This window comes from Mauremys mutica, chromosome 16 (genome assembly GCF_020497125.1).
Source record: "Mauremys mutica isolate MM-2020 ecotype Southern chromosome 16, ASM2049712v1, whole genome shotgun sequence".
Taxonomy (NCBI): Eukaryota; Metazoa; Chordata; order Testudines; family Geoemydidae; genus Mauremys; species Mauremys mutica.
The window spans coordinates 1,201,038-1,227,835 of record NC_059087.1 but is presented as its reverse complement, the minus strand read 5'-3'; the positions used below and the strand labels follow the sequence as shown (position 1 = coordinate 1,227,835).

The 26,798-nt window shown below is 47.4% G+C and overlaps 1 protein-coding gene and 1 long non-coding RNA gene across 3 annotated transcripts in view; one reads left to right on the top strand and one right to left on the bottom strand.

Moving 5' to 3' along the window:
• LOC123350831 overlaps nucleotides 1-26,798 on the top strand; it is a 63,898-nt gene that overhangs the window by 28,247 nt on the left and 8,853 nt on the right. The window lies entirely within an intron of this gene.
• Nucleotides 12,403-26,798, bottom strand: part of TTC28 (tetratricopeptide repeat domain 28) — a 480,542-nt gene continuing 466,146 nt past the window's right edge. The window contains exons 17-23 of one of the 2 annotated variants that reach the window (XM_044989608.1): nucleotides 26,611-26,735; nucleotides 24,888-25,119; nucleotides 24,330-24,406; nucleotides 21,645-21,668; nucleotides 20,646-20,775; nucleotides 18,588-18,695; nucleotides 12,403-16,897 (exon numbers count right to left, since the gene is read on the bottom strand). In XM_044989608.1, the coding sequence (XP_044845543.1) occupies nucleotides 15,276-16,897; nucleotides 18,588-18,695; nucleotides 20,646-20,775; nucleotides 21,645-21,668; nucleotides 24,330-24,406; nucleotides 24,888-25,119; nucleotides 26,611-26,735 (2,318 nt within the window). In that variant the 3' untranslated portion in view covers nucleotides 12,403-15,275. The remainder of the gene's footprint in view (nucleotides 16,898-18,587; nucleotides 18,696-20,645; nucleotides 20,776-21,644; nucleotides 21,669-24,329; nucleotides 24,407-24,887; nucleotides 25,120-26,610; nucleotides 26,736-26,798) is intronic. The other variant, XM_044989609.1, reaches the window with a different exon arrangement.

The window sequence follows — 26,798 nt, the reverse complement described above, 5'->3', positions numbered from 1 at the left end:
TGAAGACCACGGAGGAGCCGATCCTCAGTGCCTCAAACGTCAGGAGCTCTGGGAGTGGGAAGTCTCTTTGTCGGAGCGTGTAGGTGCCAATGGACAAAGTGAAGGGGAGTGCCTCGACATCATAGCAGGCTTTCCCTTAGAATGCACTGGAGGATGGGGCTCTGTCGGCGCTGAGAACGGTGCCATCAAGTGGAGGAGATCTCTGGTGGCCTGGTACGCTTCTGGCGTGGACGGGAGCTGAAGCTGCTGCATAGGTGCTGGACTCGACTGCCTCACATGGACAGGAGTCAACACAGCCCTGGAAGGAGAGGCCGAGGAGTGGCCTGCCTGGGGTCACACTTTTCAAGGCTTAGCCGGAGAACGGTAGCCAGCTTTTTCTTCTTTTGAGGCACCAGCGAATGGGAGCGGTGCCTACTATCAGATGGGCCTTGTGAGGAGCCGTGGCGGTGCTGAGTGTCCCTGGAGGAGTCCTTCCTCAGTGCCAGGGCACTCCATGTCAAGGACAACACCGTAGGGGTCGGGTCTCTCGAGCTCGGGTCAGAATGGGGGCACAAGGCTGCCTCCATGAGGATCACCTTCAGCCGCTGTTCCCATTCTTTACGTGTTCTTGGGTGGAACTCACAGCAGATCTTGCAATGATCTTTCTGATGGGTCTCCCCCAGGCACCTAAGACATGACGAGCACGGGTCACTCTTCACATGCGCTTGGCGCAAGCCATGCAGTTCTTAAATCCCGGGAGACAGCGGCATGCCACGGCGCTGGGGATGGAGTGGGGGGGAATAAACCGCAACTACTATAACATACTAAACTTTAACTGGAGTACTACTAACAACTAACTATGTACATGGAATAATGAAGAAACTTGCTGAGTAAGAGCCAAGGGAAGCGCCAGCTGGCGGTAAGAAGGAACTGAAGGGGTGGCAGGTCGGCAGGGCTATATATTAGGCGCCATGAGGGTGCGACTCCAGGGGGCCCCCAGGCCGACCCGACGGATGCTGCTAAGGGAAAAATCTTCTGACCATCGTTCCCATGCACGCGCACACACCTGATTGGAATCGACATGAACAGGCACTACAAGAAGAAGGTTGATTTTCTTTTTTGGTTGTTTGGGTTCTGTAGTTTCCGCATCAGAATGTTGCTCTTTTAAGACTTCTAAAACCATGCTCCACACCTCATCTCTCTCAGATTTTGGATGGCACTTCAGGTTCTTAAACCTTGGGTCCAGTACTGTAGCTATTTTTAAAAATCTCACATTGGTACCTTTTTTGCATTTTGTCAAATCTGCTGTGAAAGTGTTCTTAAAACGAACATGTGCTGGGTCATCATCTGAGACTGCTATAACATGAAATGTATGCAGAATGTGGGTAAAACAGAGCAGGGGACATACAATTCTCCCCCCAAGGAGGTAAGTCACAAATTTAATCGATGCATTATTTTTTTAACGAGCTTCATCAGCATGGAAGCACGTCCTTTGGCATGGTGGCTGAAGCATGAAGGGGCATATGAATGTTTAGCATATCTGGCATGTAAATACCTTGCAACGCTGGCAACAAAAGTGCCATGCGAACCCCTGTTCTCACTTTCAGGTGACACTGTAAATAAGAAGCAAGCCGCAGTATCTCCTGTCAAAGTAAATGAACTCGTTTGTCTTAGCGATTGGCAGAATAAGAAGTAGGACTGAGTGGACTTGTAGGCTCTAAAGTTGTACAGTTTTGTTTTTGCGAGCAGTTATGCAAAAAAATCTGTATTTGTATGTTACACTTTCATGATAAAGAGATTACACTACAGTACTTGTATGAGGTGAATTGAAAAATACTATTTTTTTTGTTTATCATTTTTACAGTGTATATATTTGTAATAAAAAATAATAATATAAAGTGAGCACTGTGCACTTTGTATTCTGGGTTGTAATTGAAATCAATATTGAAAATGTAGAAAAACTTCAAAAAATATTGAATAAATTTCAATTGGTATTCTATTGTTATAAGTGCAATTAATCGTGATTAATTTTTTTGACTTAATCGCATGAGTTAACTGCAATAAATTGACAGCCCTACTTGGAACGTTAATTACCCAAATCAGAGTCCTTAGGCCCATTTTTCCTCATATAATCCTGCTAAGCTCCAATTGCTGCACTCACCCAGGCACTAGAAAGTGCAGTAACTTTCTTTAATGCTATCATCCATTAACCAGCCCTTTCAGATATAAAAGAGTGAGTGGTAAAGGGTACCCGAAGGCCTCTTTCCTCCTGCACTGTCAGTCCCCTGTGGTCACAAGCGCCAACTTCTCATGGGGCCGGTGGGTGCTCGTGTCCCCCTTGCCCCTGCCCTGACTCCACCCCTGTCCCAACCTCATTCTAACCCCTTACCCAAAGTCCCCGCCCCGACTCCGACCCCTCCCCAAATCCCCACTCCGGCCCTGCCTCCTCCCCTGAGCACGCCGCTCTGGGAGCCAGGGGGGAAAAGCAGCCACGTGTCACGCTCAGGGAAGGAGGCGGAGCGGAGGCGAGCTGGAGCGGGGCAGGGAGCTGCCGGTGGGTGCAGAGCACTCACTAATTTTTCCCTGTGGGTGCTCCATCCCTGGAGCACCCATGGAGTCGGCACCTATGCCTGTGGTAACCTAGAACCAGCTCCCACAGCACTGAAGATGGTACACTGACCGTGACCAGCTAACATATTTTTAAACACCACTGCCTTTGCCTACAAAGTGCAACGTGTATTTTAAAACATGTTAATTAACAAGTGTGCTAAACATATCTCATTTTCCTGATCTAGAGAGGCCTGTGGTAGAACAGGCTTTAAAGGAAACATATTAGCAAGAGATTTCAGATTTCAAAGCCACAAAGAAGATCCTCCCATCTGAGTCTCTTGGCCCTGGTCTACAATACGAGTTTAGGTCAAATTTAGTAGAGTTAGATCGATTTAACCCTGCACCCGTCCACACGACAAAGCCGTTATTTTCGACTTAAAGGGCTGTTAAAATCGATTTCAGTACTCCTCCCCTGACGAGGGGATTAGTGCTGAAATCAACCTTGCTGGGTCGAATTTGGGGTAGTGTGGTCGCAATTCGACGGTATTGGCCTCCGGGAGTTATCCTAGAGTGCTCCATTGTGACCACTCTGGACAGCGCTCTCAACTCCCATGCACTGGCCAGGTAGACAGGAAAAGGCCCGCGAACTTTTGAATCTTATTTCCTGTTTGGCCAACATGGCGATCTGCAAGTGAGTGCAGATCTCATCAGCAGAGGTGACCATGATGGAGTCCCAGAATCACAAAAGATCCCCAGCATGGACTGAATGGGAGGTACGGGATCTGATCGCTGTGTGGGGAGATGAATCCGTGCTATCAGAACTCCATTCCAAAAGACGAAATGCCCAAACATTTGAAAAAATCTCAAAGGGCAGGAAGGACAGAGGCTATAACAGGGACCCGCAACAGTGCCGCGTGGAACTTAAGGAGCTGAGGCAAGCCTACCAAAAAAAACAGAGAGGCAAATGGCCTCTCCGGGTCAGAGCCCCAGACATGCCGCTTCTATGATGAGCTGCATGCCATTCTAGGGGGTGCCCCTACAACTACCCCACCCCTGTGCTTTGACTCCGTCAACGCAACAGGGATGCGGGTTTTGGGGACGAGGAAAATGATGAGGAGGAGGTTGAAGATAGCTCACAGCAAGGAAGCTCACTCTGGACCTGGAGTCAGTACCCTCCGAACCCACCCAAGGCTGCCTCCCGGACCCGCCAGGCAGAGAAGGAACCTCTGGTGAGTGTACCTTTGTAAATATTATACATGGTTTAAAAGCAAGCTTGTTTAATTATTAATTTGCCCTGGCATTCGCGGCCAGTACAGCTACTGGAAAAGTCTGTTAACGTGTCTGGGGAGGGAGCGGAAATCCTCCAGGGACATCTCTATAAAGCTCTCCTGGATGTACTCCCAAAGCCTTTGCAAAAGGTTTCTGGGGAGGGCAGCCTTATTCCGTCCTCCATGGTAGGACACTTTACCACGCCAGGCCAGTAGCATGTAGTCTGGAATCGTTGCATAACAAAGTATGGCAGCGTGTGGTCCTGGTGTTTGCTGGCATTCAAACAGCATCCGTTCTTTATCTCTCTGTGTTTTCCTCAGGAGAGTGATATTGTTCCTGGTTACCTGGTTGAAATAGAGTGATTTTATTAAGGGGACATTCAGAGGTGCCCGTTCCTGCTGGGCTGTTTGCCTGTGGCTGAACAGACATGTTAGCCACATGGTGAGGGGAGGGGTTAAGCAATCATCCCAGAGAATTGGGTGTGTATGCAGGGGTGGGGGGGTTAGTTGGGTTTGTGCTTCACATTAACCCGAAAACTGCAGCCCCTCCTCCTTTTAAATGGCCAACCCAACGGCTGCTTGGTATGGAACATGATGGCGCTGTTGTTTGAAACCATTCCCACGTTATGAAGGTTAAAGAAGCCAAAAGTCTGAGTCTTACCATGGCTGCTTGCAAGCCAAATTCTGTTGCCCGGCCCTGCGTAAAAGATCTCTCACACCAAACTGGCATACCCTCAATAAGAGGCAAAATGCGACCTTGTACCGAAAACACATCTGCTATGTAATGTTAACAGCAAGGTTTACCATGTAAAAGTCTACCCATTGGTCTCTAAAATGTGTCTTTTTAACTAACCACTCTCCCTTTTTTTCCTCTCTCAGCTGCAAATGTTTCAACGCTCACACTATCTTCTCCTTCCCAGAGGCTAGCAAAGATTAGAAGGCGAAAAAAACGCACTCGCGATGAAATGTTCTCTGAGCTCATGCAGTCCTCCCACACTGAAAGAGCCCAGCAGAATGCATGGAGGCAGACAATGTCAGAGTCCAGGAAAGCACAATATGAACACGAGGACAGGTGGCGGGCAGAAGATGATAGGTGGTGTCAGCTTGGTGACGGAAGGCAAGAGGCACTGCTGAGGCTACTGGAGGAACTGCTCATGCTCCGGCGTATGACTGAGGTTCAGGAAAGGCAGCTTGAGTACAGAGCGCCACTACAGCTCCAGTGTAACCAACCGCCCTTCTCCCCAAGTTCCATAGCCTCCTCACCCAGACGTCTAAGAACGCGGTGGGGGGGCCTCCGGGCACCCAACCACTCCACCCCAGAGGACTGCCCAAGGAACAGAAGGCTGGCATTCAATAAGTTTTAAAGTGGAGTGTGGCCTTGTCCTTCCCTCCTCCCCCACCCCTCCCGGGCTACCTTGGCAGTTATCCCCCTATTTGTGTGATGAATGAATAAAGAATGCATGAATGTGAAGCAACAATGACTTTATTGCCTCTGCAAGCGGTGATTGAAGGGGGTGGGGAGGGTGGTTAGCTTACAGGGAAGTAGAGTGAACCAAGCGGGGGGAGGGTTTCATCAAGGAGAAACTAACAGAACTCTCATACCATAGCCTGGCCAGTCATGAAACTGGTTTTCAAAGCTTCTCTGATGTGCACTGCGCCCTCCTGTACTCTGCTAACTGCCCTGGTGTCTGGCTGCTCATAATCAGTGGCCAGGAGATTTGCCTCAACCTCCCACTGCGCCATAAACATCCCCCCCTTACTCTCACAGATATTGTGGAGCACACAGCAAGCAGCAATAACAATGGGAATATTGGTTTCATTGAGGTCTATCCGAGTCAGTAAACTGCACCAGCGACCCTTTAAACGTCCAAATGCACATTCTACCACCATTCTGCACTTGCTCAGCCTATAGTTGAACAGCTCCTGACTACTGTCCAGGCTGCCTGTGTATGGCTTCATGAGCCATGGCATTAAGGGATAGGCTGGGTCCCCAAGGATAACTATAGGCATTTCAACATCCCCAATGGTTATTTTCTGGTCTGGGAAGTAAATCCCTTGCTGCAGCCGTTTAAACAGATTAGTGTTCCTGAAGACGCGAGCACCATGAACCCTTTCCAGCCATCCCACGTTGATGTTGGTGAAATGTCCCTTGTGATCCACCAGTGCTTGCAGCACCATTGAAATGTACCCCTTGCGGTTTATGTACTTGCTGGCTTGGTTCACCATGCCAAGATAGGGATACAGGTTCCGTCTATCGCCCCACCACAGTTAGGGAACCCTACTGCAGCAAAGCCATCCACGATGACCTGCACATTTCCCAGAGTCACTACCCTTGATAGCAGCAGCTCACGCATGGCCTACTTGGATCACAGCAGCCCCCACCGTAGATTTGCCCACTCCAAATTGATCCCCAACTGACCGGTAGCTGTCTGGCATTGCAAACTTCCACAGGGCTATCGCTACTCACTTGTGAACTGTGAGGACTGCTCTCATCTTGGTATTCTTGTGCTTCAGAGCAGGGTAAAGCAAGTCACAAAGTTCCATGAAAGTGCCCTTATGCATGCGAAAGTTTCACAGCCACTGGGAATTGTCCCAGACCTGCAACACTATGTGGTCCCACCAGTCTGTGCTTGTTTCCTGGGCCCAGAATCGGCATTCGACGGCATGAACCTGCCCCATTAACACCATGATGTCCACATTGCCGGGGCCTGTACTTTGAGAGAAGTCTGTGTGCATGTTCTCATCACCGCCCTGCCATCACCTACTCGCCTGCTTTTGCTTGTGCAGGTTCTGGTTCTGCATATACTGCAAGATAATGCATGTGGTGTTTACAGTGCTCATAACTGCGGTGATCTGAGCAGGCTCCATGCTTGCTGTCCTATGGCGTCTGCACTGAAAAAAAGGCGCAAAATGATTGTCTGCTGTTGCTCTGACAGAGGGAGGGGCGACTGACAACATGGCTTACAGGGTTGTCACACAGAATGGCCCCCTCAAGGATTGAGCTCACAACCCTGGGTTTTGCAGGCTAATGCTCAAACCACTAAGCTATCCCTCCCCCCACTATTCCTCTGCCGAGTTAATGGTCTTAAGTGGGGACACACACAATTGACTATAATATTGATTTCGAAAAAATCAACTTCTATAAATTCGACCTAATTTCATAGTGTAGACATACCATTGGACACTGTTGTGGATATACATCCCACTGACTTTGTCTGGAAGGCTAAGAGAACGATAAAGTGCCCAGCAAGGGCTGCATTAAGCTCTCAAGCTTTTAATATTTTCCTTTATGTGGTTTTCAGAATGTAGGCTGACTGTGGTCTGCTGTTGCAACTTTCCCCACATATGGACACCATTTGTCTTTTGTTTACCCAGCTAGCTACAGGAGGTCATCCAGTCTAACCCCCTGCTCAAAGCAGGACCAATCCCCAGACAGATTTTTGTCCCAGATCCCTAAATGGCTCCCTCAAGGATTGAACTCACCACTGTGGGTTTAGCAGGCCAATGCTCAAACCACTGAGCTATCCCTCCCACGCAGGCTCCAGCCTGTAGGCTCCACAACTCGGATGTGGACTCAGTACCTTATCTGCTGTAGCTGCGTATACAGCTGCTGACTCCGTAGGGATTTCAGTTTCTTAATGAAAATAACGTTGGTTGGGCTTGCCATTCTTGATTGTGGATCTAACATTTTTAAAGGTATTAGCACCTCAATGGCTCCAGGCTATTTGCAGCAGAATCTGCACCTTCCAAGAGACGGAAACACATTTCATCTGCAAACTGAGAAGTTAGTAGAAATATCCTACTGCAGATTTACAACGTGATTACAAGCCTGTGTGTATGGGTTATTAAAGGTTAAACAAATGGAAAGTTTTCTCATTTTGTGAGCCCTGCAAAAAACTTGCTAATAGGTATATTAGGCCAGATTTTCACCTACACTAAGAACTGTGGTGGTTGCTGTCTGGGATCAGGTTATGGCTCCTTGATTCTGTGGACAGGTCTGTGTCAGCTCTGGCCTGGCTTGAGTTGGAGCAACTTAGTGGCTGCTCTAATTTATTACAGTAGCATCTATCCCCCAGGCGACCATAGCCCGGCTGAAAATTGGCCGAATGGAGTGGAACACAAGGGGGCAATGGCCAGGATGGTTCACCTATGAGCCTGCTCTGTATCAGCTGAGAGCACTGGGGAATTCTCAGCTGGCCAGATTCCAGCTCCTTTGTCCCACATAAGCAGTGCAAAAGAATCATCAGGTCAGAGGAGCCAAACGCATTCGCCTCTGCAAACCCAGACACAAAGGGAGGATAAATTAAATTCTTCTCACTTGCTTGCAATGAAGGAAGAAGCATTTCCAAAATTAATGATGTTTCTCCCAACTGGGAGTTGCTACAGAGTATCAGGCATGTCTGAAATTCTGGACTTTTCATACACCAAACTGTGAATCTAAAATTACTTTTATAACAATCTCAAAGTTAGTGTTTGAAAATAGCTGAGCATTTAGAAGACTGGAAATTCACATTTAAAGTTCAGACACTACATTGGGCTCATAGCCCGGCTCACCATCCGCCTAAAAGGTATATTATTCTTACACCTTTTGAACATGATCATCAGCATGGAAGCTGGTGGCTTTACAAGACTATAGAGAGATCAGTATTCCACTAAAAGGAAGAATTCTGCTTTCCTGCCTTCACTAATCCTGCTACTGTGTGTGTTCTTGATGATTGGCTTCCAAGACAAAAGGATGGGTTTATTACCATATAACATCAAATATGGTCATATAATTGACTGTAAATAAGAATGTAGCATTTTCTAAATGTAGCCATTTTCCCTTTTATGTCAAAAGACTAAAGTTGTATGTTTCAGCAAATAGGCTACAGCATTGAGGTGTGTGGTTCAGATGCACAGAGTACATCAGGCGAATGTACTGTATGTCAGATTCTGAGAAAGGCTGCACTGGCTTTTGTCTAAATGCCAGTGTCCCTGATCATCTACTTTTGTCCCATGAAATGTAGTTGGACCAATTCAGATATTAAACTTTTAGCCAAAGCCCTGGTGTTTGTCCAGTGGTACAATGAGATATTGCAGTGGTGGGCACTCTAAAAATACATCTCTGAATGGAATAGACACAGTATTCCTTATGCATCCGTGAGGTGCCACCAACTTAGGAACAAGAATGAGGCAGGCCAATAGGAAACAACAGGAGCTATCTATCCCATTGTTAACACTCTGCTCATCACCATGGAAATATGGTGCTTGGCTGACAGGGCAGGAGTGCAATCAGAACTCGCTCCTGGGAAAGCTCCTTCCAAAAGGTGGAGTTAAGTGGTAACCAAGCAGCCTGTCCAAGCAATGCTACCACAGGTTAAGTTGCTAATTCTTGCCAGGTATTGGAGACCCTGAGGGTGAGAAAGCCTGGTGTTTCAGGTATTTGGGCGAGGCCTCTTACAGTCTGTTCTGCTTGTACAACTAGAGTTCGCACAGATAGCTGAGCGATAGGCCCCATAGATGTTCTGTTCTGCTTGTACAACTAGAGATCACACAGATAGCTGAGCGATAGGCTCCACAGACACACCTTACATACAATAAAAAGGCAAATTCTATTTATTGCCTGCTGCCCGTGTCGTCACAGCATCTAAGCAGTAACTGTCCTTACATATATCACGGTGAAAGTCTAGCTTAAACCAAACAAGTTTGTTTAACTCTGCCCTGTACCACAGCTCCAGCAGACAAAGAGTCCGAGGGTTTTATCACCCCTCCACTTCTCACTGCTGCTGGCAGAAACAAGAAAATTGTGCATATGTTGGCTCTACCATCTCCTGCTGGTGGAAGAGGAAGTGTCCATACCATTACTTCTCTTTCTGATTGGAGTACTGTCTTCTACAACAGGAAGCAAAGGGAGCACTCACTAACCCTCCCATTGCCACACTAGTAGACAGTCGCAGTTGTGATAGTGTTGGAACTGGCCGCTGATGTTCCGTAGCCACAGCATGTAAATTATTGCATGACAAATGTCTTATTTGGAGTCTGAGGATGAAGGTAGTTAGCAGTCGTCCATGGCCAGATATCTGGTGTAGGGAAGTCAGAGGACTAAACAATCCATTAGAAATGTGATCCTAGGACACAACACTGAAGTACTGAGAGAACTCATGCTTTAATAGACACTGAAATCACAAAGAAAGAAGGCCAAATGCCCTAGCAATTTCAATAAAAATATGAAATTCTTTTTACATGGTAAATTTTGTAATATAAAATGTTTAATGCTGTCTGGAAACAGAGTTTTAATTTACAAAAAAGTCCATATAGGCCAAACATGGCTAATACTGCATACAAGGAGAGTGAGTGCTAAAGAGCTGCTGCATGGGAGAAGGGTCTTAGCTGACTAGTCCTCCTTGAGTTACCATCTTCAAAGTTCTTTTGTAAGATTTCTGCAACATAAGGGCCCAGTTCACAATACACATGTACAGCCTTTCTGGACAACAAGGCAGAATAGATGCATTACAGTATTCCCATATTTACTGAAATCGCTCAAATTCATTGTCACCCAGCCTCAAGTGACCAGTGCTTCTTAAATGGGCATGCAGATTTTCTGCAAGCTTAGTACCTACCCTACAACCTAAAACAGATGTTCAGTGAAAAAGTGGTACCAGTTGAAGGGAAATGTCGCTGAGGGGTAGGATTCATGGTTGGAGTGTCCCCTTAGCTACCTTTACCTCAACAGTTTTTCAATATGAACCTTTTTGTTTCCTTGTTTAAATAAGGACCTGATAAAAAGGAGAATCAGCACCTGGCTAGTTCAGGCCACCTTATGAAATCAGGACAGAATTTGACTTTTGGCTCTTTCCATTTATCTAAAGACAATCAACAAAATATTCACAATTAGTATTTCACACAGTAAAACATACTAGGCAAAATATATTCTATTGCCTTGGGATATTTTTTGCATGTGGGAGGTTTATCGTGAAAGTGGATAATACCTAGTTCTTATTGCTCACTGTATTAAGCAGTGTCATCACTTGTACCATGCACAAATACGACGACAAATGCATGTAACTTCCACAGAAGGGATTCTAATATCAAAAGGAGAAAAATGGGTTATTTTTACTTCCTGAATTTTAACACATAAATGGCAAATCTGATCATTTCTCATCTATGAGGCGGGGAAGTGAGGTGTAAGGGTTTGTGAGGTGTCTCCCGCCCAGGAGCAGGCAGGAAGTGTGTGATGTTCACAGCTCTCAGTAAAACCAGTAGAAGTGCCATGTGTCCACAGAAATGCAATCCCAAAATCATTCATATTTATACACCACCAATTCCCCAAATACTGAACTTCCCTCTTCTCTGCACCCTAATCACTTTCCTCTGTAATACATTTTTACTGATCCAGATTTTCTGAAAGTTCAGTTGCTAGTAAGAAGCCCACTGGAGGTGTGAAAATAGGCTGTACCAAAATGGCAGCTTTTGAACTGTATCAGTTCTGTATGATTATAGCTCCATGTATGGAACATATATAGGGGGGATTTCTGGCATGTCATGCAGCACAGCAGGGCGTATGTGCTGTTATGTAAATGAAAAGCTGCCCACCTCCAATCTTGATATTTCTAAGATGTCGTACTAAAATGGTAAAGTTGATTAGAACTGGAGTGGAACCTATGGGGTCTCTCAGTGGCTTGAACAAATGTGGCCAAATTTATTTGTATCAACATCGTCATCATTTACAAAATTTCTTAGCTGTTGTACTGACATACTTCTTCCCCTTATTCTAATGCTTCTGGGCTAATGAAGAAAGGATAACCCCTCGGGCCAAACTGTCACATAGGAAGCTGCAGGCAGTGGTGGTGTAGCCGTGTTAGTCCCAGGATATTAGAGAAACAAGGTAGGTGAGGTAGTATTGTTTATTAGACCAACTTCAGTTGGTGAGAGAGAGAAGCTTTCAAGCTACACAGAGCTCTTCAGGTCTGGGAAAGGTACTAAGGCTATGTCTACACTGCACTTTCGTCGGTAAAATTTTGTAGCTCCGGTGTGGAAAAAAACCCACATCCTGGGGCTAGGTCTACATTGCAGCAGCTATAACGGCGCAGCTGCACAGATGCAGCTGTAGCACTTCAGGAGAAGCCAACAGGAGAGAGCTCTCCCATGGGCTTAATAACTCCACCTCCATAAGAGGTGGGAGACGTTCTCTCGCTAACATAGCGCTGTCCACACCGGTGCTTAGGTCGATATAATTTACATCACTCAGGGGTGTGGATTATTCATACTCCTGAGCCACATAAATTATACTGAAGTAATTTGTAGTGTAGACGTAATCTGGTTGCAGTTAGTTGTAATAAGCCACAAATCCAGTGTCTGTTTAAGACCAGTATTTTCAGTGTCTAGGAACGTCATGAATTTAAGGTCCCAGGCTCATCTTTTGAATTACCTCATCTAATGTACTAAATGCCTTAATAATAATTACAACAACTACGTGGATGAAACCAGACAATCACTATGCTCCTCAATGAACTCACACAGGAAAATGATAAAGGACAAAAAACACCTGTCACCTGTGGGTGAACACTTTTCAAAGGGATCGCTCTATATCTGACCTATCATCCTCATCTTCAAAGGAAACCTGCACAACATTTTCAAAAGACAAGCCTGGAAGATTAAATTCAAAGCTTTGCTAGACACTAAAAATCCTGGACTGATCAGAGACATTGGATTTATGGCTTATTACAACCATCTGTAACCCACTAACCCCTCTTTTTGTGCTACGATGGAAAGGTTGTTAATGGGCCACTTCACCATGAACAATACCTTAAAATATGTGCTCATTACTTATGCTAAACTGTCTAGTCCATCTTGTATTTAGCTGTCATACTCTTAGGTCTGCACTTAAAACACTGCAACTGTGCCTCTGTAGCGCTTAAGCGAAGATGCTCCTACGCTGACAGGAGACGCATCTGCACAGTTAATCCATCTCCGAGAGGTGGTAGCTCTGTCAATGGGAGAAGCTCTCCCATCGACATAGCACTGTCTACGACGGGGTGGAAGGTTAGGTTGGTATAACTATGTCTCTCGAGTGTGGATTTTTCACACCCCTGTGTGAGGTAGTTATACCAATATAGGGCTGTAGTGTAGACCTGGCTTTCGTAGCTTTCCCAGACTCGAGGAAGAGCTCTGTGTAGCTAAAAAGCTTCTCTCTCTCTCACCAACAGAAGTTGGGCCAATAAAACATATTACAATCACCCACATAGGAAGCTGTAATGCAACAGCCAAATAATTTGCATCGACTAAGAATAGTATTAGATTTAGCTTACTGTTTTGCCACATTTTCTAATATGTGTAAGTGGAGCATTAAGCTCTTCCTGGTCTTTTGCACTGAAGGTTTCATGATCATCCCTCTCTCTATTAACTATCTGCATGCACATCCCCTGACATATGGTATCTGTAGTGCTTGCATTTAGTTTCTTGTGCAGTTGTGAAACATTCCTCTCCAAACCATAGGGTTTTTAAATGCTAATCAGGGCCAGTATTTTATATTACAGCCATGTAACATTAAATTGGGAGAATTTAATGCTTTGTTCTGCTGTAGCACCTTTCATCCAGGATTTCAAAGATCATCACAAATGTTAAGACCTAGAGCTTCAAAAAGGGGCCGGGTGACACAATTTTATGCAACTACAGTTATGCCTAGCTAGAAGCCTAGCCAGTTGATTGCACCCACAAGTCATGTAGATAGGCCTCTACTACAAAGCACACCAGGAGCTGAGCTGAAGTCTAACTAAAAACCGAGGCCTAATTAATTAAGCCTCACAACACCCCTGTGAGGTAGGTAGGTAAGTATTACTACCCCCATTTGACAGATGGGGGTGCTCAGGCACAGAGGGGTGAAGTGACTAGTTCAAAGTCTCACAGTGAATTGGGGAAGAGTCTTTTGCAGAAGCCAGGTGCCTTCACTTTGTTCCTTGCTCTAAGACTCTCACAGCACATTGCCTGTGTAATACTTTGCTTTGAGCTAGATGTGCAGTGTGGCTGAGTTCATGTTGCTATGTATATCCTGGTTTCAGTGCATGTAAATTCAGTCTTTGTTACATTAACTCTGTGGTTTGTATTTAACTACCTTCTTTAAAAACAAGTGTCCCCAGCCTGATTCCCAACTGCCTTAGCTCCGCCTCACTGTGTGATGGCTGTTGCCCAGCCTGTCCTCCCCTCCTAGCTGCAGGAGTGCTCCTGGCTTTCCCACTTGGCCCAGGGAGAAGGCTTTAACAGACCCAGGTGCATAGATTTTAACGTGCAGTCAGTTTGCACTTTCCATCCCATGTGCGGTCTGTTTGCATAAAGACACAGACCTATTTAATTTGTATATATTGGCCCTGAAAGCAACATAACAGAGAAAGGGATTGTGGGATTCTCCATGGGAAGAGACTTGGGAAGATCTAGTAGTAATGGAGAGAGCTCCTTGAACATGTGATCACTAGATCACATGTCAATATCCGATTTCCGCATGCTGAGGAGCTGCACACTGCGTAACCCTCTCACATTCACTGGGCATCTGCCTCTCATTTTCAGAGTTAAACAGAAAAGTTCTGTACTGACTAGCTACCTGCTGATATGAAAAACTTACCCTTGTAAAATTATGTGCAACAAAGGTACCACTTTGTAAAACCAGAACTTGCATCTGTCACTCTTACGCTACTCAGATATGGGATTTTGTTCATTACTTACCAAAATGTTCTTTTGGGGTCAGACCAATCTATGGAAATTTCAGCCTAAAAGGCATTTCTTCAGAAAAAGTTAATTGAAAGTGGAATTAAGAATGGAACATCCCTTTCTACTTTATCGGCATGTCACCAGCACAGCACCAGAATGATGTGTTGTAACCGCCAATACAATGTTGCCAAGGAGTTGTACATTGCTAGCATTTTCTCAAATATGCTTGCATTTGGCTAACAGCAATTTCACCTAGTTACATTATCATCTACTCCCCCTGCGCAGCCCCTGGAAGCATAAAAGCAATGGCTTGTACTTCTGCTCTGTGTGCATCATCCTTGTGGCATAAAATGGAAGATTTGCCTCGTCTCACCTCCTTCCCCAATCCCTGGATATGTATAAATTGTGTATAAAAATCCAACTGTAAACATCCTTTCAGCATAAGAAATACATGTAGGTGGTTTAAAGGCTAACATTTTGTGAACAGACATACAGATTAATTGGATTTGCTGCTGCACAGAATTAGCTGTGTATGCTACACAAAACTGTCATCAGGTGCATCTGGCCAAAGTACTGACAAGAGGAACTGAAACCTATTTGCATAAGGCCCTTGTCATACATCGCAATTCACTGTGCCAGGCTAATTTGTCTCATTACTCCGCACTGCTAATCATGGGTGTGACCATGGCTTCTCGGGTAATATTCTGTGGTTTTGTATTGATCAAGGCAAGTGGGTAGAAGCAAATACCGAGAACCTTTATGTGATTGCAAGTTGAATCAACTGGTATAAAAGACATTTCAACATTTGGAGGAAGGGAAAAATCTCCCTGGTGACAAAAATTTATAACCATTCCCAGATGGCAGCCTCAAGGGGTGTACTGTTCCCGGAATGCTATTGGAAGGTGGAGAATGGGATGAAGTCACTGCATTGGTAGTTTCAGGGCGCCTGTGTCCATTTGGAGGATTCTTTTGTGGAGAAACAAGGTGTTGCTGAACAGACAACTCCTTAAGTTCCAGCTTGTCTGCACATTCGTCTTTACTGTGCCGTGGAGATAAGTTTAGCAAGCTGAGAACATCTCTCTTAGCAGTCATTGTTCCGGGAGCTCCTCGGAAAATCTTCATGGGGCCTGTGGAATGTGGAGGAGTGCTCTGCCAAAACATTTTCAGGTTGTGGATGGCCTGCACCTTTTCGTCGATGGCAGCCATCTTTAACTTGTCTATATCTGGGGCATCGGCTGGGCTGGAGCGAGCGGAACCAGCTGAGGAGTACGAGAGCGCAGGAGAGGGGGTGCTTCCTGCAGGAGACTGATGCCCTGAGCTTGGGGAGATATTTCTGGGAGATTTAGAAATATGAGCGCTGTAAGGAGAGCTAGGGTACTTGAGTTTAAAGTGAGGGTGTTCAGTTAACGAGCCATGAGAGTCAGAACTCGGAGAAGGCTGCCCACTGTATGGGCCTGTGCCGTCTTTGTTGGACATCTCCGATGTTGTGGGGCTGTTATATCCGGAACTCACTTTCTGAAGGGACGAGCTCCTTGTTGGAGGCTTTGGTTTAATTGTAACTGGTGAAGGATGACTCCTCTGACTAGAGCTCAGTGGCCTACTGAACGCGCTGGTCTCTGAGGCTCTGAATACAGAAGTACCAGCTGCTGCTCCATCTTCCGAGTTCTTCTTGCACATCTGACTGCCGCTTCTTTGAAGACGTTCAACAGCAATAAGGTGACTTTGAGTCTCCTCCAGAATTTTCTGGGCCAACTCTTGTGGATCGAGCTTCGGGTTGTTCTCCTCTTGGGATTTGACAGTGCTGTCAGTTTCAGTGCTAGATTGGTCAGATTCTCCAGTATCAGAACTTGCAAGTTTTCCAACTTTTTGGAAAGGTGAGTTCGGACTGGGAATAAGAGTCATTTTAACAGGGGAATTTGGGGTACTTATGCTCCCTTTGGAACTGACAGAAACTTTAATCCCTCCAGATTGACCAGTTTTGGATTGTTTGTGATCAGGGGAAAATCTTGTTTTTATATTTTCTTGATAAGTTGCCATAGGCTCATTGCTGATTATAGAAAATCCTTCATACTCCTCATTGTCTTTGCTGGCTGCAGCAGTGGTCTGTGGAGACAGTTGGCTCCGTGGCACAGAAGACCTTTGCGGATAGACATTCTTAGGCCTTTCATAGTCCTGTCGCCCCCTGTGCCCTGCACCTTCTGATGTGCTATCTGGCTTGGAAACAAAACTCATTGAAGAAGCGATAGAGCTCAGGCTGTACACAGAAATGGCGTCTGATGCAATACTGTCTGGACAAGTAGGAGAGAAGGGAGGGTTCTGATAGCCCAAAGGCATTGGGTTGGAAATGGACTGAGCAGAAGCCAGTGATTCCAGTGATGAGGAACTGTCCAGGCTAAGACGTTTGGGTAACTCTGTAGAATCTAAATAAATGAAAACAGCATTTATTACAATGAAAGCAAGTAGTACAGTATGTGTACTCAGTCTCACTGCTATGATCTAGTCTCATCTGTTTAACAACTCCAGTGCTGCTTCCACTACACAATTGCTAATTATGTGAGAAACATAATGTATGCATCCCAGGAAAGCTGCATGCAGAAACTCAATGCTTCTACCAGAAAATAACTTGGTAGAGTTGATATTTTAGTCCTCCAAATCATCTCTTTATATAAGACTCCAGCTGCCAGCAGACCTGAATTCTATTCCTAACTCTGGCATCGACTGGTTATGTGACCACGGGCAAGACAAAACCTCAGTGCCTCGATGTCCCTGTCTATGAAATGAGCCTAGTATTTCCCCTTTCTTGCAGGAGTGCTGTGAGGTCTAATCCATTAACATTTAAAAGCATTTTGAGATGCTTGGAAGGGAAGTGCTGACTCATGGAATCAGAGGGTTAGAAGAGTATTGCTGAGCACTCTACAGCTGTGGTCATAGGACCATGGCTATGGCAGGCTCACTTAGGACAAAGATCTAAACATGCTACTCGTGCAGTCACCTTACTCTAGCTGCCTCAGTCCTATACGGTACCATAAGGGAATGAGAACAAATCCAGTTTGCAGCCATCGTAGGCGCACAAGGCACTAGTGTGAGAGCGACAGAACACGGGACTGTTACGAAATATCAAACCTTGCACTGATGGGAGACCAAGTCAAAGCCAGCTCAGGTCAGGAATGAGCTGGTATTTGGTGGAGCTCAATCCTGGTCCCGGTCTACAAGTATCCACAGCACAAAAAGATACGACCGCAGTTTGCAGCCCTGTTGGCAGACTTAGCTGAGTGAAAGGCCAATTGACGGAAGCTAAACTCCCCTCTCATCACTGAGGCCATCTCTCCAGATTGTAGCTGAGGCATGTTGACAGGTGACAGTCCATACTGCCCTTATGGTCTCTGTTTTATTTGAATAGAGGACTTCAGTGCTGTCCCAGCACTAATTCATACGACAGAGTAGTAGAAAATGGGTGATGCCCCTGAACTGTGTAAGGGACACAATCCATATTCGCTTGACTGACAGCCGCTCTTTGTTTGTAGAGAGCTGAATGCCTTTCAGTTTTACTCTAAAGGAGATTTAGCTCCAGGGGAACTAGTGACTTGATGAATCATAGAAGTTAGAGATGGAAGTGACCAACCCATCTCCCAAATTTTCCTCGGAGAGACAGAAATCTCTTCAGATTTTCTTTTGCTCATCCACACCCCGTATCCTCTGCCCAATCCTTGCCCATTAAGTGTTCCCTTCCCCCACATGTTATGCCTAGTTCAGTGCACCACCCTGGGCCTCAGACACCCCACTCATAAAATTTGCCAAATAAACTCCCTCTCCTCCTCAAGTCCCCACTTCTCAATGTTTGCAGTGAGTCTTATAGTCAGAGCAGTGGTGGAGAGCTAGCTGCCCTGCTTCGGGCCTGTCTAATCACAGAGGGAGCTCTCTGGCAGACCACTCACAGGCTTGGGAAGTGCCACACACCCCGGTTCACGAGAGGAGCAAAAAAATTCACAGCAACTGTGTGAGATGCTTTCCTTTGTGCAAAAGATAATAATACTCCACCTCATTAGATACCATCATCCTGCAACCATCAGCTGGAGCAGGAGCAAATAATGTCACAGCAGGTAGCCTTACCAAAAAGTGCCAGCAGGGACTGGAGAGCAAAGTGCATGGTCCTCCTATTAGCTTGTTTCCCAGTTTTCAGTATCACCTCCTCCTGCCCAACTTCACAAAGGTCAAAACCTGCAGGAAAACACAGAGCAGAAAACCATTTCTCACCCAAAGATTCAACTTGAGCTGGTCCCAGTAAGTTACTGATTCTGCACATAATCCCTGTAGAGCAAACAGACATGAGGACCTTGCAGCGGCCTCACTCAGTGCTGTCTCCTCTGTGCCAATGTGCTGTAGCTGCCTGCTTAGTATTTAATATTCCTATTCCAGTAAGTGCCCACGCGTCCCACTAATGATTGGGGCCTTACTGTGCTGGGTGCTGGTCAGACACGGTCCTTGCCCTGAGGAGCTTACCTGGGCAGGATGGAGGGAAGAAAAATAACCCAATGTGTTCTATGTTATAGATCTATACACTAGCAAATGTTTTCCTGATATTTATAAACAGCGTCAGTGCTAATTATGCCCCATGTGCCCCCTCAAGCAGTCACTGACTGGCTGATCTTTTAGAGGGATCGTAGCAGCAGTGGGTCTATGGAGAGGGCAGTGGCCTTGGGGCTCAGTGCAGGGAGGGTTCAGGGCAGTCTGGAGAAGGCATGAGAAGCTGACGCATGGAAGGATGAGGCTGGAGGGCAGATAGGAAGGCAGTGACTTATCTTGGTCTTCTCTTCACTCCATTTCCCTCTAAGCAGCGGTACCCTCTCTTTGACTACCTACTTACATACCCTTGCCAGAAAACAGGGCCCAGGCAAAACTGGGCTGCTCTCAAATCAACTGGAAGTTGCCACTTGAAGTCAATAAAACCCAGGTCCTGCTGAATGAGGTGGTATTAGGGTGCAGAAAGAAAGACACACACACACACACACGGGGGAATTTTGCACCACTGCGCAATGCTGAATTTTGCAGAAATTAACATGCACACAGAATTTCCCTTCCCACACAGAAATGGACTGCAGTGCTGCTAGCCACCACTAGGGGCCACTGGACTCAGCAGAGCCCAGCTGGCACATAAAAGACATTGCTAGGGAGAGGGGAAGGGAGCTAGAGTTCCCAGCATGCCCTGAGGGAAGGAGAGGGGGGCATGCAGGAAACTCTGTGCAAGCCTGGAACCGAACATCAGGCTGTTTCGTTTCCCTCTGGATCCCTGGGCTCTGGGGAAGAGGGGGTTCGAGTGTATTGACTGAGAGGGCCCCTGCTGGTGGGCTCTGGGGGGGAGGGGGTTCGAGTGTATTGACTGAGAGGGCCCCTGCAGGTGAGCTCGGGGGGGGGAGGGAGGGGAGTTGGGTGTATTGACTGAGAGGGCCCCTGCTGGTGGGCTCTGGGGGGGGAGGGGGTTTGGGTGTATTGACTGAGAGGGCCCCTGCAGGTGAGCTGGGGGGGGAAGGGCGTTCGAGTGTATTGACTGAGAGGGCCCCTGCAGGTGAGCTCGGGGGGGGGGGGAGGGGAGTTGGGTGTATTGACTGAGAGGGCCCCTGCTGGTGGGCTCTGGGGGGGGGAGGGGGTTCGGGTGTATTGACTGAGAGGGCCCCTGCTGGTGGGCTCTGGGGGGGAGGGGTTGTGGGTATCTGGCCTGCGGCTGGGCTCGGGTGTGGGGGGGAAGGAGGGCAGAGAAACAGGAACTGGGTTGTCATAAGGGTTTCTTTAACACTCTACTCCTGGAGGAATTTTTGTATGTCTGTATTGTTATAGACATACTTGCTGACAGGCATCTTGAAATAAATTACCAAAATAATTGAATCTGGCGTGATTATGTAGTGTTATTTTGACCAAATTTGCAGAATTTTTATTTTTTTTGGCGCAGAATGCCTCCAGGAGTAACACACACACAAAGTTCTCCATGTGGCAAACAAACAGGGAGAGCAATCTCCGCTCACAGTGACTGGAGAAGGATTCACTGGGCCAGGCAATGAGCATGGGCCATCATGTCCTACATACCAAATGGTGTAAGCAGTGAAGGTGCTTGTGAAGTATAAGGTGTTGGATGGCCACACCAGACAGCAGCAATAAAACAAGGAAACATCTTACCTAAGGCTGCCAGAAACTCGTGGCATCCAGGAAGCCTCCAGAGCTGGACACTGATGGAGACCTGTATCGGTGCAGAGGAGAAATCCTGCTCCTTCTCTCCTGCTTGGAGTTGAACCAAGACCTGATGTAGCTGAGGATGACAGAATAAACATCAGCCCTTCCATACCAACCCATTCACCTTCTGGCTGACATTCCCAGCCGGTGGGGTCGCACCCAATTTACCACTGTCCTGGATAGTCACTAGTACACTGTAGTCAAGGTGCTGCCCAGTCCTGAGAAGAGACACCCAAAGATCACACTCTGAATAGAGGGAGTGGCCCTGGACATTCTGCTGGGAAGACTCCAGCAGGGACACGTGAACCCCTGTGAGGTGAGTTAGAGTGGGGCTGTTGCCAGAGAAAGGGCAGGAGGGAAGCACAGTATGAAAACTGCAGGAAGAAAGAAAAGGAGGAGGTGCTTAGTGGCTGCTCATGGCCACTCAAAGGCCATTCTGTAACTGGGCTATTTGATCGGGTGTGACGCCAATCCCAGGAACGCCCCATCTGCTCTAAACAAGACAAAGTCAGTCATGTGAAACAGCCGACGGTTTCCCATGTTTCCAGGACCTCTAGGAAACAGTTTGTCAGCTGAGCCCAAGAGACAGGAGCACTAGGGTGAGAGCAAAGCACTTTGTTACCAAAACATGAGCTGGACGACCAAGGGGCATGTTCCCCCTCTCGCACCCCCGTGGAACTGCATTCACACACACAGCTGGGAAGGCCTGGGTGAGGAGGAGGGAGAAGGACAAAACCCCACTCCCAGCCTCACCTATACTGCGCCTGCGGCACAGGCCCAACACCACAAGGTCCTTTCTCCCCATTAGCAGTAATTAAGCAAATCCCAGGCCTAAAAATTTGATGACTATTAAACTGTAACCCAGGGAAATGGGACTGAAGAGTTTTCCAGAGCCCAGGGCTTGCCTCTGCACACGAGTAATGTTCCCTGCTGTGTGGTACTCACCATTCCCACCATATTTTTAACAGCCTTCAGGTCGCAGATAAGAAGAGAGAAAAGGAGAGAAGGAAAGAAAGAACAAACATGGGTTATTCTGCATGATGGCGTGAGCATGGCATGAAGCCCTGTAGGGCTGAAATAGATCATCACAAGCCAGCCCCCCCCTGCAAGAGGCACAGCAAGAGCAGGGGAGAAGGGACAATGAGGGTTGGGAGTGAAGGGACCAAACAAGCAGGAACAGGCAGCTCGAATCTGGAAGTCCCTAAGCTGTTAAAACCAGAACTGGCACTTCCCAGGCAGCTACAACCCTGCCAGTGAGGAGATGAGTCCCATCCATCTTTTGACAGGAGGTGGAACATAAACAACCTTCCTCTAGTTTCCTTTCAGGGGCTGTTTACTGGTATTTGATGCAATCTATACTCCCTAGCATTCCCACTGCACGTGCAAATGAAGGTTATGGCCCTTATCTCTTCCATAAAAAATACACACAAGCAGCCCAGAGAGAAGGGAGCACGCTCAGTGCTTTGCTGTTCCCAGGAACACTTTCCCCTCCTCAGATACTGCAGTGAACGCAAGTCAGGGATGAAGGCAGCAAGCGTCACGGCAGCCTTGAAATCCACCTCCAGAGAAGCCTCCCCCCAAAGCAGCACCACCTAGGTCCCAAGCCAAAGGGTCTTTTTAGTGTGTGTGACTTTTAGCCCTGCGGGGTGTGGGGAGAGGAGAACGGACACTGCAGAGGGGAATGTTTGTGCTGTTTCAAATGCTGGAGCTGCTCTTTTAGAATTAAACAACCTGACTGAGGAACAGAGCAACTCACCCAAAGCAGCTTCACCAGAGGCACTGGTCTCTGAACACAAAGAAGACTGGATGGAGCAGTCACCAAGTAGCCAGGTCATACTGGCCTGAGCAAAGTAGAAACCATTGTCTCCTTAATGATAATGAATGCTCAGTACTTACCAACCCCCATGGAGGGAGGATCACTATCCCCGTTCACAGATGGAGCAGCTAAGACAGAGGTCTCAGCACCACAAGGTCATAGTGAAAATGCCATGATCTGAGCCCTGGTACCAGAGGGTGGTAACTTTGGGATGTGGCTGAAGCAAGATAGCAAGAGATGGGACCCAACCTTCCTGACCCAGTTCCTGATCCTGACAGGGAGGCTGGGGAAGTAGCATTACAAACTGGCTGCCTTCCTCTCAGATTGTGGGGGGCAGTATGGTTCTGGGCTTTGCATTTCAAGGAGCCTGGCTTCCATCAGCCCCTGTACCCAGGCATGGTGTCTGCTTTATTTTCACATTCATGCAAAATCCTGGGCAATGCCAGGAGTCCCTAAGGGAAAGGGGTGATAGAAGCATTCAGGAGAACAAGCCCTGCGCCATCTATACTACAGAGGCACAAGCTGGAGCTGGGAAGGAAATAGTGTCAATGGGCTGTGGCTGTCAATCATTCCCCTGTGGTTTTCATCGACCTGTAGGACTGGAAGGGACCTCGGGAGAATTTCTGGGGGGATGGGCTGCAACAGAGGGGAGAGCTAGGCTGAAGAAACCCAAATTTCCTGCCAGCGCTATTCCTGTCTGGGGCTTGGCCTGCACAAGAACATCTGCAGAAACAATGCACATCTCCTCTGCTATTTGCTGCAGCAGGGGAAACAGTGAGTAAATCATCTGTTAGCTGCATGCAGCCATCTGAAGTCTGCTTTTTCTTGGGTGATTTAATTGTCTGCGGCAAGAACACAAACAGGAAGCAGTCATGTGGACATTTTTATAGAGAATGTGGGATTGTTCTCCTTTAAACTACCTGTTCCATTTACGCTGGGATTCCCTCCTAATGGTTGTCTGCACAGCCGCAGCACTGGCAGTGTGATTCCTGCACAGGGACTCTTGGCCTGACGATCCAAAGGAAGCCCTCTTAGCTAAAGTGGGAATGCTTGACAGAGAGGGCACAGGTCCAGCTGCTCACTGAAGTATTTCTCCAGAAAACCTGATACTGGTGGTCAGGAAAAATCTGTGCAAGACACGGGGATGGTGAGCTACATGCCTGTTCACAATTCATTATGTGCCCACCTGCTGGGGCAGACAAACGGCCTAGTCTGAAGAGCACTCAGGGGATGAGGAACATGTTGAAGCATGCCAGCCATGCTGAGGGCACAATGATAGAGAGCTGGGTCGGGATGGACAGGGTGAAAGAGTAAGGAAGGCTGGGGTAATGGAGCTACAGGCAGCAGTGCATGCCCACACAACAGCGGATTTTACAAAGGCTGGAAACTTGTTTGACAGAGCTGCAAGCTGCCCACAAGTAACAGCACAGGTCTGAGCGGCACTGGACGAAGCATTAGGGAATATCCTGAAGGGAACAGCCCAGTACAAGTTTTTAGGGTGATGGGCTGACTGGGACCTAATCAAGTTTTCCATCCCTCAGTGCTAGGATCCCACCTTCCTCAGCTGTACCATACAGCACATCTGGTGTGCATGTCACATGCTCTCTGTTCTGTCACTGAGCTGAGAAGTCCAGCAGTGTGCCTGCCCGCCATGTGCCAAGGCATTCACTCACTCAAGCAGACGAGAGAGACAGTTTTTGAACTTTGGACACAAAAGCCACTCTGTCTGTTTTGCTCTGCTAGTAGCTCTGGACTCCTTTACCCTAGGAAGAAGAATTTGAGGCATGGTGCTGTAGTGTCACCACCCTACTCACCCGGTTGATAAGCTGTTCTCCAGTCTCTGAAGCAGTAATAAGTTTGCAAAGTGCCTGAAGTGCCGGGTTAGGCAAACCTGAAAAAAATCAGAAACCATAAAGTTTGTCCAAGCCTGCCTCTGAATTTTCTGAGAGAAACCACCCCAAAGCAACACATGGGCCCAGCTTCCCATACTAACGAGGGCTCCTGAAAGGGGCTGTGGTTTCTACAAACAGCAAGGATTTCACAAGCTTTGCACCTGATGAGCGAACTCCTGTCTGGGAGCAGGGACAGAGGAACAATAACGCCCTGGCTCCTTGGGCACTGGGACCAGAGGGAAATGAATGGAATCTGTGGCGGAAGCAGCCATGTTCTCACTGCAAAGCCTGCTTTAGGGCTATGCTGGGAGCAACTGGTCTTACCTCAAGTCCCATTCTGTGATTTTACTTAGTCCCTGTAAAAGCACCAAACAACATCTGAACAGTGAGATTTCCCACTCCTCCCATCCAAGAGGCAGCAGGCAGACAAGAGCCTGCTAAGGCGGATGATGCCAGAGCCCCCTGTGGCCTGTTCCTTACCTAGGAGGGACTGGATGGTGGTGCTGCATTGCTGTAGCCGTTCACCGGGGTCTGAAGTTGGGAAAAACACTGCAGCTGGAAGACCACTCGCGGGAGGGTCAAGTCGAAACCCCACAGCAGTCAGTAGTGCCTGCCAGCCTGGAATGCCGCCAACTTTATTCTCCACACTCTGCTGAGAGGTGTACATGGAATTGTGCTGCCCGTTCTGGATTCGCTGCAGCGACTTCTCCACCTTCCGGGACAAAAGACTGCATTAGCTTATTCTGCAGAAAGTTTATCATTAACCCTTTCCTCATTCTGCAGTGTCAGGAGCAGAAAGGCATCTCAGGTCAAGGGGTGGGCTAGGTGACAGACTATACGGCAATCAGCCTCAGACAGGAGTGGTCAGGGTCCTTTGGAACTAGAGACTCCACTAATTCACGTAGAGCTGTAAAACGAGAAGTCAGGCAGCCTATAGCAGCATCTTGGACGGATGGGGGCCATGGAAAACTAGGCTACATGTCTGACTGGGAGGAGGAATCTGCCTATTTTCCAGCCTATCTTGAAGGGATGATTTCCCGTAAGCCAGGTGGCTGTATTTGTCCCCACAGAAACGCCAAGTTATGGTTTCTTGGGTCTGCTGCTGACTACCAGGTTATCGTGTTCCACGTGCAGACTTACCACTTGGATGGTAAATAGCAAAAATAGAACCCTCCTCCCTTTCCAGCCTGATGCAGCTGGGATCATCATCCTCAGTCGACTAATGCTGCCATTACAACATGGACATTGCCCCTAAGGAAACTAGGAGGGTCCTTTCAGAGAAAAGGTGTTACACCGATGTGAGAGGATCATATTCTAACCATCCCAGAGTTTTACCTACAGATCACATCAGTTGCAGCATTCCCTGCTCCCCAGAGCTGGTTATTGGTACCTATGGGAACACCACCGTCTCGTTAAACTTCCATGTGTGCTGCTGTTCCGGGGTTAAATCCCGTGGATGTCAGTGTGGTATTTTCTGGTGAAAGCTGCAGCTAAACAGAATGTCCTGCGTCATGCAGTATCAGGTGACAAGAAGGGAAGGACCCAAAGAGTCAGTTCTTCTGTCTAACAAACCTTGCTGCTTTAGAGCTTGCTCTGTTCTGAACTGCAGTGTTCATCCTTGGCTCAAAGCCATCAGTCCTTAACATCTGTACAAAGAGCATGGTCACTTGGCTAGCAAGGAAGGAGACACACTACAGTGTCTTCATTCTCACCTCCCTACTTCTTGTCTAGTTCACAGCAATTCTGTCATAGAAACAACCTTAGTGACAATCTCATTTTCAAAGCACAGACCTGCTCAGCAGCATATGCAAATCAGCTGGGTCCGATGGAGGGATTTTATTTGTCATGCTAGCAAGGTGAATCTCTGCCTGGTGTCCCATTCTTCTCCCAGGGACAGGGAGTAGCTGCAGGGATGACACAGGCTGAGGGAGGAGAAGGAGGGTTGGGGGTTTACTCCTGAAGTTATCCCCACTCATTCAACATTCAGAGATGACACAGATGACATCATCTTCCAAAAGTTAAGAGGAGGCGTCTGCCATACTCCAAGGCAGGGACCCACATTTTGTGTCTGTATATTTCGATGGAACTTTCCAGGCTGCAGGAAGGAGCCTTGACAGCCTCTCCAAAGCAAGACTGCAAGGGTCTTATTGCCACCTCTCTGGGGCTGCAGGGGCTATTCTTATGGCAGCTCCTTCTCGCTTACCAGATGTAACAAGACTCTCAGGGCATCTCGTGCTCTCTCCGGGTGCTGCAGAATCTCTGTCAGGGCCTGTCCAATTAGCGAGGAAGGGCTGTTCAGCTTCACATCACTCCCAATGAGCATGAAGCCTGCAGGATTCAGAGGAAGAGCTTCTTAATCGCCTCTTGTCCCAGAAAAACAAATACTCTGCC